Source organism: Seriola lalandi, unplaced genomic scaffold, assembly GCF_002814215.2.
Source record: "Seriola lalandi dorsalis isolate HSWRI2012SDOR001 ecotype SW California unplaced genomic scaffold, Sedor1 jcf7180002054901, whole genome shotgun sequence".
Taxonomy (NCBI): Eukaryota; Metazoa; Chordata; class Actinopteri; order Carangiformes; family Carangidae; genus Seriola; species Seriola lalandi.
The window spans coordinates 426,649-438,587 of NW_019525453.1; the positions used below are offsets into that span (position 1 = coordinate 426,649).

Below are 11,939 nucleotides of genomic sequence, written 5' to 3' on the forward strand. Positions count from 1 at the left end.
CCAAAGTAACTGCCAGCCTGTGATAACGCCTTGGGAAATGTGGCAAGTGAGGAAAAGGGATCATTAAAGCTACTCTACAAAAAGTCAACTAATTAACAATTTATTTTATTCTCTAGAGCTAAGCAATCAGTCCTATGGTTTCTCTGAGAATAACAAGGTATCAGTATGTCAGTGAATAAATAACACCATGTTAATAGTTGTCATCTGTTTTAATCAACACTTGTAGCCACAATAACATATGTTTAGGACAGGTTTGATTTTTATGTAAGAGAAAACAGTAAATCTGAATCACATAATAGACTAAATTTAAACTAATTTAAATTGCAATATTGCTTCCATGTCAGTCTAGACCTGCACATCTCTCTACACACATACATACACATGCATATGCATATGCACACAAATTGTCTCATTTATCTCTCAACATGTTTGGCTCTACAGTAAAGGCATGATTTCTTCTTGCAGTTACTTCTTGTACCCTTCAAACTTAAAACTAAGGAAAAGAGAATACACACTTTTTGACATGTGAATCTTGTACACCAAATGGCTCTTTATTGGAAGTAAACTTAATGACACCATGCATATTATTAGATAAGATGACTTACATACTTAGAAACGGACAAAATCTGGAAACTTTTTATTACATTTACATTTACTCATTTGGCAGACACTTTGATCCGAGGCGACTTACAAGTGGGGGACAACACTAACACTATTACATTCCTGAAACATGCAAGCGTTAGAGATACCCTTACATAAGGCAACAATTGTATAGCTTCTTAAAAAATGACATACATAAACATCACCTTTGAAACAAGAATAGCATCAATAATACTAGAGCGTTGACATCATTTTTAATTTAGTTTTTTGTTGCTGGTTTTTGTGCCTTGTGTTCAGGTTGTGACCAGTAGGAGAGATAACTCAGCGTCAGTCAGTCTCTGTGTGCCCTTGTTGTTGATGGTGATTTTCCTATCATGCCACTCAGAGTACTTCCCAAAGCCAACAATATAGCCACCACAACTCCCACAGTACCCAGTCTCCCCAGAGCTGCGGTGGCTAACGCCGCAGCCCCGAGCGCCCCGGCTCCAATAGGTGCTGCTGCTGCGGTGACTGTCTCCATGCCGATTCCTTTAATTAGCTCTGGCCCCGTGAGAAGGCCCCTTTGTAGATTCACCTGAGTGTGGAACGGGCTCTTTGGTGCACCCAAAACAAATGCCCCTACTGCAGCAAGAGTGATGGTTATAAGTTCTGATGTTGTTGGCAGAGTTGCAGTCAGTGCTACACCTCGTGTGGCCAGAACGACACCGACAGCAACTGAACCTAAAACTGTTAAAGTTGAATTTCTAGACTCGAACGCTTGTTTTGCTGCAACACTTGCAGCTCCCAGTGACACCCCTGCTGCTGTAGCTGCTCCCAACGTTCCCCCAATGCTGCTGCGGGCCCCCAGGGAAGAGCTCCATTGCAGAATAGCTCTCAAGGACACTGATGATATTATAGAGGCTCCCACAGCGACCTTTGCAGCCATCTCTGGCCCGAGCCCAACCATGGCCACTGTTCCCAGGCCAGCTCCTAACAGCCCTGCAGACAGAAATGCCACCCAAAGGACTGACTGCAGCATCAAAACCACCTCTGACCCTTCTCCTGCCTCACCTGCCACTAAACCGACTGAAAATCCCAGTATCCCCACAACAACAGAGTAGAAGAATATCCTCTCCAACAGTCTGCACCCAGTTTTAGATTTTGGTCTTTGTGTCATCCTCTCTGTCAGGGCCTTGCGTAGGGCACAAAGGACACTGATGGTCAATCCCATGATAAAGATTCCAATTAGGGCACCCATCCTTCCGTATACAACGCTGGTGTACAGAGTGGTGAAGATGATTACCAGAGCTGTGGTCATGTCGTTAATATTAGAGTATGAGTAGACTACAAGGACAAGAACGGCTTGGGCTGTGATGTAGATCCACGGTGGAAGGACGCCCACCAACACTCCAGTGGTGACAGCACCCACAACGACAGAGGCCCCTGTTGTGGCCTCCGCTAACCACGGCAACCTCACTCCAACCTTGGTCAACAGCTTCATCACCACGGCAGCGAGGAGGAAACCACTTCCCAGAGAGATGAGTGCTGAGGTGAACACGAGGCACGCCGTTACCACCCCGACACCTGTGGAACTTGCTCGACCAGCAGCCAGCGTTGCAGCATTCAGCAGGACGCCATCTTCAGTCAGCGTGGGCTCAACTGCAAATAATGCAGCTTCTCCAAAAGCAAAACCTGCTGCTGCACTTTTTAGGAGTGTCGGCGCCACACCAAAAACACCTGGGAAGGGTAAAGACATGGGGCTTTAAGTTGAGTATGTTCTACTGTTTTCTTTATTAGAAAGTTGATTACAGGAAATGAATGGAGAGAGAGTGGGGTGAGCCTGTCAGGGACGCTGCAGTTCATGATCGTCACCTTAAATCCCAAGGCCAAAGCCACTGAAGCAGCCCAGAGCTACCAATTATTAACAAAAAAGTCTGCATTACATACCATGACATGGGGTTTGAAAGATGTTCAGGGGATGTCTACCAAAAGATGGTACTTAGTTGAATTATGGGAAACTAACTATTTTTATCAAAAACTTTCAATGTTTTCACTCTAATTATTTAATTTCCATATGCCTACCCTTTGTATATCACTTTGTAATCACAGATTTTGATGCTATATCAATAATAATAATTATAATACTGATTATTATGATTATTTTTAGGATATATATTTCCATTTTGTGCTTCTTTATATTTCTGCTCTTCTACATTTCACATAGAAATATCATACTTTTTACTCCACTACATTTATCTGACAGCTATAGTTATTTTAACTATGAAGATTTATCAAACCAAACATATGATCAACTTATAAAATATGATACTAAATTATGGCTCAAACCACCCAGCAGTATATAAAGTACTTAAAATGAGCTGCATCGCCACCAGTTCTAGGACACTGCTGCTTTTATGTTAAAGCATTATAATAAAAAGTATATAAATATACAGTATTAAACTTCAAAAAGATGTCATTAAGGGTACTTTAAGTATATTTACATGATACCTCTGTGCTTTGATTAATGTGGAATGCAGGATTTTTACTTATACTTTGGTAATGCTACTTTCACTTAAGAAAATAATCTGAATACTTCCTCCATTACTTGTATGCATGTACTGTTCTGCATGTGTTGAACTGCTGCTATCACTTTAAGAGGAATGTGATACCACTAGAACAGGACCATGCTGAAACTTAAAACCAGGAAGTCTGTCTGAACTACAGAAAGAACAACAAACATTTCAACACACCGTCACGGTTATATATATGTATATATATATACATATATACCTGTGTCATGGCACCTGACTCTCACTAAAACTGACTATTTATGCTCTGTCTGTAGCCTGATTAATTTTAAATATCACCACAGCAGCTCAGTGGCTGCAGCTTTCAGATCCTGATCAACAAATAACTCTGAGTCCTCTGTCCATCATATGGAAGCAGCTGCATTAAAGTCCCACATGTGTATTAAAAATCGAACGCTTGGCTTTTCTTCTGGCTTTGTTTTGCAGTGTATTTCTGAAGTGATCTTACCCTGGCTTCTTTCTGTCATGGCTCCCTGTGGCATCGAACTCATAAGCTCCACCTTTTCCTGTTTGATGTCACTTTTAACCCAGGGCGGGAAGAACAAACCAGTGACCACAACAGAGTGTATCAGGGAATTGGTCTGACAGTACAGCCTATGAGATTGACCTATTCTGTCAAGTTATATATATACATATGTATGTATATACATACACAGCTCATCTCAAACCAAGTGAGAGGACAGAAGTTATCATCTTTGCAGGTTTTGTAGAGTTAGCAGCTCACATATCACAACATAATCAGTTTATCTATTGAGTTGAGTTTTTTTTGTTTTTCTATTTTCATGAGATCAAAACTGAATTCATGTTGTTATGTCAGCTGGGTTAAACCATTTGCAGGAGCTACAATGACTGGACTTTTTCTAGTCCTAGTGCGCCTCCTACTGGATGTGTTTATTTTGTTGCTGTACTCTGTCTCTTTCTCACAACCATTCAGATTTGTCTTGTGACCTCTAGGAAGGGCCCGACCCTTTGGATTAGGAATGCATGGATCTTGAAGAATTTGTAATTTACTGAGGAAGATTTTGACTTTTGAACACTTTTCCAAACCATTTCTTTCTGACAGGAGAATAGTGGCATTGACGTGTTCCGGTGCCTTGGTGTTCTTCAGTCGTCTCAAAGACATGCCCTACCGCTACCAGACTTCCCTCAGCAAACTCAATTACACCCCTGGCAGCTACCTGTGTAGGGTTAAGTTACCTGTGTGCTGCACTCATTTGCTTCACTTTCACAACAGTGTTGGTCCACTGAATACACATGAAATGTCTGGTCACTTTTGCGTTTGAATCAAATACATGAATATAGCAGGAGGATCACCCACTTCTGTTTTCTGTCTACTCTTCCTCAGATCTCTGATGTCTTCACTAACAAGACCATGATGCTGAAAGAGTCCTCTGACTTTGTGGTGTGAGTGAACCCCACAGGTGTGGTGATGTGGCATGTCTCTGCACCTGCCAAACTGAACCTCCGCCAGTCCTACAAAGGTGGCAAACTCCAGGAATACGTCTGAACTTCATCTGATAATCCATCAAATTTTCTTCTGGCACTCATAGGACTTATTTCTGTGACCCTTCTCCAAAATTCTGCACCTGCAATATCATTTAATATCATTTCCCCTTTTTTCTGGATGCATACTTGACGATTTCAGGGGTCTGAGAGAAAGACAAAGACAAGTATAAGTATAATGTTGGAGGTTTTTCAACAACCTGGCAATCCAATATATTGCTACTAATGAAATATACATGATCTATAAATCACTGGTGAATATTTGTTAAACATTAATAAAGCTATGCAGTTTATAAAACCTGTATAAATGGTACATTTTCAAAAAAAAGTGCTGCTAAAGTTTCTGTTAAAGACGACAAATGCCAACATAAGCTCTCGGTCACTAATAGAAAATAATTGCAAGGGCATAAATAGAGAAGTGACTGACTGAAGGAAGAGAAGTGAGGTGAGTAAAAAAAACAAAACGAGTCGCTCACTGGGTCTTTCCATCCAGCTTCCTGCTTTGCGGTCAGCTGATGTGATACATGTCACGTGACTGTCGCTTCCTGCTTCATAGGAGCGGCTCGGTTTCTTTCATTACGGCCGCTGTGTGCAGGAGTTTATAATGGTTATTATTTGAAGAGACCAGCAGAGATTCGGAGTTGAGGAGGCTTGAACCTCCTTCGTCTTCTCAGCTTGTCAGTACTCGGTATTCTCAGTCACTGAATTACAGTAAGTAACTTTATCTTCTCACAGTGAGACTTGTTTGAATACGAGCAAACACAGGCTGTTATAGCGTTTTATTTAAAACCCATTTTATTTGCATTTTTAGATTGAATACATTTATTTGTTTAGGGGGTTACTGGATACTGTTTATAATAGAAAAACACCTGTTTAGTGCCAGGAATTAAGATGCATGAGTCTTACAGTAAACAGAGGATAAATTATGCTTTTTGGTGATGTATGCATGGTTATTACCACAGGTATGTGTGTTTTGTAATAAGTCCTGGGTTTTGATAAAGTGAGCTGATATTTTATCTTATTTATCAGTGTGACGGGAGAAGTCACCTGGCTGGTTGTTGCTGATTTCAGCCTCAGTCACATGTAGTCAGGTGACACTCAGCAGGTGTATATGTGTGACAGATGCCTGTCATTTGTCACTTACAATATGTCATTAAGCAAAGGATGGCTTTTGTGAAATGAAAAAGCACAAACAAAGGAAATGGTCACGTGATTTTGTCTTTCAGTAACCTTGTGTTTACCCTGGATGCCATTCAGCAGACAGCACATGACATGTGGTTCAACATGATGTTTATTTCCTCTGCAGAAATGCATTTGGCCGTGCTCGTATTTGCTTCTGTGCTCCCTGTAACCACCTTAGCCCTCGACAATGGAGTGATGAGGACCCCTCCCATGGGCTGGTTGGCATGGGAACGATTCCGCTGTGATATTGACTGTGACCATGACCCCAAGAACTGCATCAGGCAAGGCGACACAATATGAACATTGCACACTGTGATCTCACTGGAGCTTTTATTAAACATAGAGTTAATCTAATCTAATCTAATCTAATAGTTTTGGGCTGAATTTTGCTGTTGGAAATATTAATTATCAAGATTATGAATTACTAACATATAAAACACCATGAGTTATCAGCATTAAGCTGCTACACCTCAGTGTCACTAACTTCTTCATGTGATGAAATTCAAAAAAGCCATTCTGAACTGGCCCTTTATGTAATAGTGGAACTGGAATAAGTAAATATAATCAATATCTAGCTTTTCTAGTTATATACTGTGAGATATGATCTTTAGATATGTAAATGAACTGTGTGGGCTTTTAGTGGATTAACATTCATGCAAAACATCCTGTTTCAGTTGTTGGGTGTGGAGCTCTGAAAGCCAAACCAGTTTTGTGGAAATTAAAACAATAGTCAGTGAACAGACTTCACCAATGTACATTAAACAATGTGCATTTGTAAGTGATCAACAGATGTTCTAATAGAAACAGTATCATTTAAAGTCCTTTAGATGTCTGTTTTATCCTGCTCCCTTTTTCTTTTTATTTTGAAAGAGCTCTCTTTTGCCAATAATATCTTTGCTCATCAATTCAAGAACCTCTCCTTTTTACACTGACAGTAGTCACCAATTTTAAGCCAAATATATTAAACCACTGACATTGACATCATTGAAATGCATTCCTTAAGTATTTGCTAATGATATTTTTATTCCACCTTCTAATGAGACATTTCTGTCGTTCCTCCAGTGAGAATCTGTTCATCGACATGGCAGACAGACTCTCAGAGGACGGCTGGAGGGAACTTGGGTACGTGTATGTGAACATAGATGACTGCTGGTCCTCCATGGAGAGAGACAAGGAGGGTCGACTGCAGCCTGACCCAAAGAGGTATGCGACACGCACGCACGCACGCGCGCGCACACACACACACACACACACACGCACACACACACACACACACACACACACACACACACACAGCTGTTGTTCCTTGTGCAAACACTAATCCTGCAAGTCAATAAAACTGTTAAAAGCAGGTATGACAATGTGACAGTCATGCAATCATATGACTAACAAAAAACATTAATCAGTAACTTCAATAGTATGCACTGTAACTGAATGAACCTGTTTAACATGTAGAATCAGCATAAGTGAAATAAAAACACTTGCCTTTGACTTCCCTGACAGGTGGATATTACAACAGGTGATGAACAAATCAAGTCATATAAAAAAATCAAGCTATAGTTATTCTCATAGAAAAACAACTGTTGGCTTTTATGAGTCAGAACTTCCCTGTCTGAGTGGATATACTTATGTATTAGTAGAGGTGTAACTATTGGTAACATAAGATTTTATTACAGTGCCTGGGGCTGTGCTGTGATTTAATTAAATGTATGTCTTTTCAGTCCTTGATGAGACATGAATGAAACATTTAGAGTGGTTTCTCTGCTGCCTACTATAATTTATATAAAACAAAAGTACTGCTTTATAGGTTGAGATGAAAACCTTCTATTGAATGACATAATTGTTTCATCTGTCAATTTTTTTGTGCACTTCGGTATAACATCGTAACACTTTCCTTTATCACACTTAACCCAGATTCCCGGGAGGCATCCACAAGTTGGCACGCTACATGCACGACAGGGGTCTCAAGCTGGGGATCTACGGGGACATGGGCACACACACCTGTGGGGGCTACCCTGGTACCCCACTGGACAAGATCAAGATAGATGCTCAGACCTTTGCTGACTGGGAGGTGGATATGTTAAAATTGGATGGCTGTTATTCTAATGCCACTGAGCAGGAGCAGGGTAAGAGCTGACAGGACTTTTACGTTATTTTTATTCCGATGTTTCTGATTTGATCTTGACTGATACTCGTCCCTCTCTTGGACAGGTTACCCTCTCATGTCAAAGGCTTTAAACGCTACAGGCCGTCCCATTGGCTACTCCTGCAGCTGGCCCGCCTACCAGGGTGGCCTGCCACCGAAGGTATAATCAGGATGTCTTCAAGGAAAACCCCCCCCCCCCCCCAGCGGAACTAGACTCTGTTTTGAGGATTATTAATGTACTACTTACATTTGAATTTTTTGACATTGTAATACTGATTTATGTTTACAGGTAAACTACACTCAGTTGGGTGAGATCTGCAACCTGTGGCGTAACTATGGCGACATCCAGGACTCTTGGGACAGTGTCCTGAACATTATTGACTGGTTCTTTGAAAATCAGGATATTCTGACACCTGCAGCCGGACCTGGAAGATGGAACGACCCTGATATGGTCTGATTAACTGACATAATAACTGACAACACATTCCCGTATTAGCTGTTTACTATATAGACTGTTGGTAAGGTTTAGAACCACCAAGTAAAGTTAAAGAAAAGTTCAAGAAAAAGGCCAAAATTCTACTTTTTCATGTCATCTTCCTCAGTTGTCTGTTTTTGATTTCCACAGCTGATTATTGGTGACTTTGGCCTCAGCATGGACCAGTCCCGTGCTCAGATGGCTTTGTGGGCAATTATGGCCGCTCCTCTTTTCATGTCCAATGACCTGCGCACCATCAGCAGTGGGGCCCGCAGCATCCTGCAAAACAAAATGGCCATCAGCATCAACCAGGACCCCATGGGCGTTCAGGGAAGACGAATTGTTAAGGTGACACCATTTGCATGGATCTTAAAGCTTCTTGCAAGATGAAAAAAAAAAATTAAAATTAAAATTGAAAATGGAAATTACACAAGGAGAGCTTTAACTCCTCTCTATCCTCAGTTTTATTTTTTATGTCTTATTCTTACTTTCATTTAATCACGTTTTCATCAATTTCTTTCTGCCAGGAGAAGAGTGGCATTGAGGTGTTCTGGCGCCCGCTGTCAAGCAATGCCAGTGCCTTGTTGTTCTTCAGTCGTCGTAATGACATGCCCTACCGCTACCAGACTTCCCTGAGTAAACTCAACTACACCACCGGCAGCTACAAGGTATGTCTTTAAAGTCTTCTAGACAGTCACATGACGTCAGTTGTTGCTGATGGTTTTGGCCACAGCTGTCTATCCTTGATCCATCAATATTTACATTACACATAAATAAGAGTATTGTTCCTAATCATCAATTCAACATACATTTTTAAGCAGATGATACAGTTTTATGCACGCTAGCTATACACCACAACCCAGACTTATCTTCAGTCTTTCTTTGATGATTTCCAGTTGTCACTTCTTAATCATAGACTTTTTCTAATGCAGATAAGACCAAGTACGTGGTGCTTTTCACTTCCACCAGTGTCACTGACTATTCTGCTATATATAAAAACTTAAATTGCCATATACGGTATACATATCCCTCTTCCTGAGTCATAAAATTACTTAGGAATTTGGCCGGACGGCATTCACAGCATGTCATTCAAAATTCAGATGAAAAATGTCTGTCTAGAAGAAGAAGTCTGGCGGTCTTCTTGGCAGAACAAGTTTCTGGTGTTGTGCACCTTTTGAATAGGATTCATTCTAATACTGTCCTCAACCTAGATTTGTTCATTACTCCTGAAGATCTTAAAACTTTATTATCTGATGTTTTTATGACTCTCTTGTAAAATTAAATTGAATTAATTTGTTGCAAATTTACAACAGCTTTACTCCACTCGACACACATGATTAATAATACCTGTCTGTATTTTGTAGTTTTAACTAAATACATGAATATAGCAGGAGAATCACTCACTTCATCCTTCTGTTTTCTTTCTACTCTTCCTTAGATCTTTGATGTCTTCACTGGCAAGGCCACGATGCTGAAAGACTCCACTGACTTTGTGGTGTCAGTGAACCCCACAGGTGTGGTCATGTGGTATGTCTCTGCACCTGCCAAACTGAACCTCCACCGGTTCTACAAAGGTGGCAAACTCCGGGGACCTGCCCGCAATGATGATGCTGAAAACACCATTCCTCGTGTCTTTCTGTGACCGCTCACTGTCTTAACTTCATTGTCTAACAATCAAATCACAGGCCTCAGCGCAGTGGCTTCTGTGTTAACTGATGAGACCTCACATGTTCATGGTCTAGTGCTCAAAGGACTGCTACTATTAACCAAAAGTGCCAATGACGAAGACAGGTTGTCATAAGAGCATGGCACTATCTTTTCTAAGTAATGAAATCACTGTGAGCATCCAGATATGTCAGTAATCTGAAATTATCTGTGATCCTGGAAATTTTGCACCTGCAGCATCAGCACTGATCAAGTAAAAGGGTTACTTCACAGAGCAGGATGACGAAGGCCACTGCCATGCAAGCTTTTCAGAACGATGTTTACATTTAAATTTTGCTTTATTTCAAGGATAATTGTTTTATTCTGTCAAGATCCAGATGTTGCACTGCTCAGGAAAATGGTCACGACTGTATGTTTAAGAAATGAAAATGGTTTTTATAAGAAATTCTGTAAATGTATTCATTGAATAAGATACGTTTCAATCAAAAAGCTGTTTGTTTCAATACATTTTGAATCATTTAGGTGCAGTTCTCATTATTCACTGGGGCGTCTTGCATTACTTCATCAGACCTTTTAAAGAATTGTAACATAGAGCAGCACAGCGCTGCTCTTGCAGGGACTTTCAGACCTTCTCCTATCAGTGACTACATGCTACTTTAGCACTCTATTCACTCTTACGCACACTATTATGGACAATTAGACATTTTACTGGAGTGGCCTTAACCCAAAAACCTGACAATAAATCACCAGTAACACTGAAGGATCCTGTTGAGCGTACTTTATGCAGTTCCCATAAACATGTAAATGTACTGTACTCTCAGCAGTGGAGTGCTGTCACTTTATTAGGATGTGATCAACATGGTTTCACTTCAGCTTCTGATACATTTCCATATACTGCTAAAATCGTAATAGGCTGTTATTTACTCTGAACTTTCACTTCCCAGTTGCTAAGAATCAAGGCATGGTGGTTTAAAGTTGTGGCTTTGCTGTTTGGGGGAATTACAATGCTATTATCATTGCCAAATACTGCTTCAGTCTTTAGTTTGTGTACTAAATTCATGTGAACATTTGTCTAGAATAATGTGGAATTTTTCATTAATGACTTGAAATAAACAGCTTTCATTTATGACAGTGGCTTACAATGGCTAACAAACAGACAACAGCCTGTCAGGCACGATGCCTTTTGAGGATTAGATGATTATGTATTTTGCAGGTGAATAAACATACAGATTTTGTAAACACAATTAGAAGAAACCTAATTCAAAGATTAGTTTAAATAAAGATCAGAAAATAAAGACAGAGAGGGAAACCTTATAATTTAGCCAACATGAACACAGACTCACAGGCGTATTGAGCCAGTAGAGGTCAGCACTGCTCTTTAGAGTGTATAGACGTGGCAACACAGGCCTTCCAGTCCTATCTGCTGCCAAAAAATGCACCTGCTGTACAACACAAGGACAGTCAGCCCATTCGCTTGGTCCTTTATCTCCCTGTTATGATTTACTCTCCTCTGACGTCACCTTCTCCTATTTTGTACACATGTACAACAATGTATAAACCTTATTATACAATATTTTGTCTTTTGTTCCTCCCTGCTCCTTTATCCATCATCCATTAATTCTTCATTGTATTCATTCTGCCTCCTCATCTTCATTCCTCCCTTCATTCTTCCTCCTCCTCCTAAATATTGCACATAGTATCACCTCTGACCTTGACCTCAAAGTCTTGTGTTTGCACACAGTCTCAAGATACTGGAGTAGTCACATGAGTGTGCATTGGCATGCATGTGACTGCATGTGCG

The 11,939-nt window shown here is 40.5% G+C and overlaps 2 protein-coding genes across 2 annotated transcripts; one reads left to right on the plus strand and one right to left on the minus strand.

The window, feature by feature from the left end:
• Positions 1 to 530: 530 nt before the first annotated feature.
• LOC111672572 (uncharacterized) lies at positions 531 to 3,767 on the minus strand. Its single transcript, XM_023430014.2, has 2 exons — positions 3,616 to 3,767; positions 531 to 2,316 (listed from the first exon to the last, which is right to left on the minus strand). Exons 1-2 carry the CDS (start codon positions 3,656 to 3,658, stop codon positions 932 to 934), a joined length of 1,428 nt encoding a protein of 475 aa, XP_023285782.2. The 5' UTR covers positions 3,659 to 3,767; the 3' UTR covers positions 531 to 931.
• A 1,440-nt stretch (positions 3,768 to 5,207) lies between these two features.
• Positions 5,208 to 10,898, plus strand: LOC111672770 (alpha-N-acetylgalactosaminidase-like). The gene is made up of 9 exons (XM_023430333.2): positions 5,208 to 5,381; positions 5,977 to 6,133; positions 6,915 to 7,055; positions 7,767 to 7,978; positions 8,064 to 8,158; positions 8,288 to 8,449; positions 8,624 to 8,821; positions 9,001 to 9,141; positions 9,912 to 10,898. Exons 2-9 carry the CDS (start codon positions 5,979 to 5,981, stop codon positions 10,113 to 10,115), a joined length of 1,308 nt encoding a protein of 435 aa, XP_023286101.1. The 5' UTR covers positions 5,208 to 5,381; positions 5,977 to 5,978; the 3' UTR covers positions 10,116 to 10,898.
• The last annotated feature ends 1,041 nt before the right edge of the window (positions 10,899 to 11,939 follow it).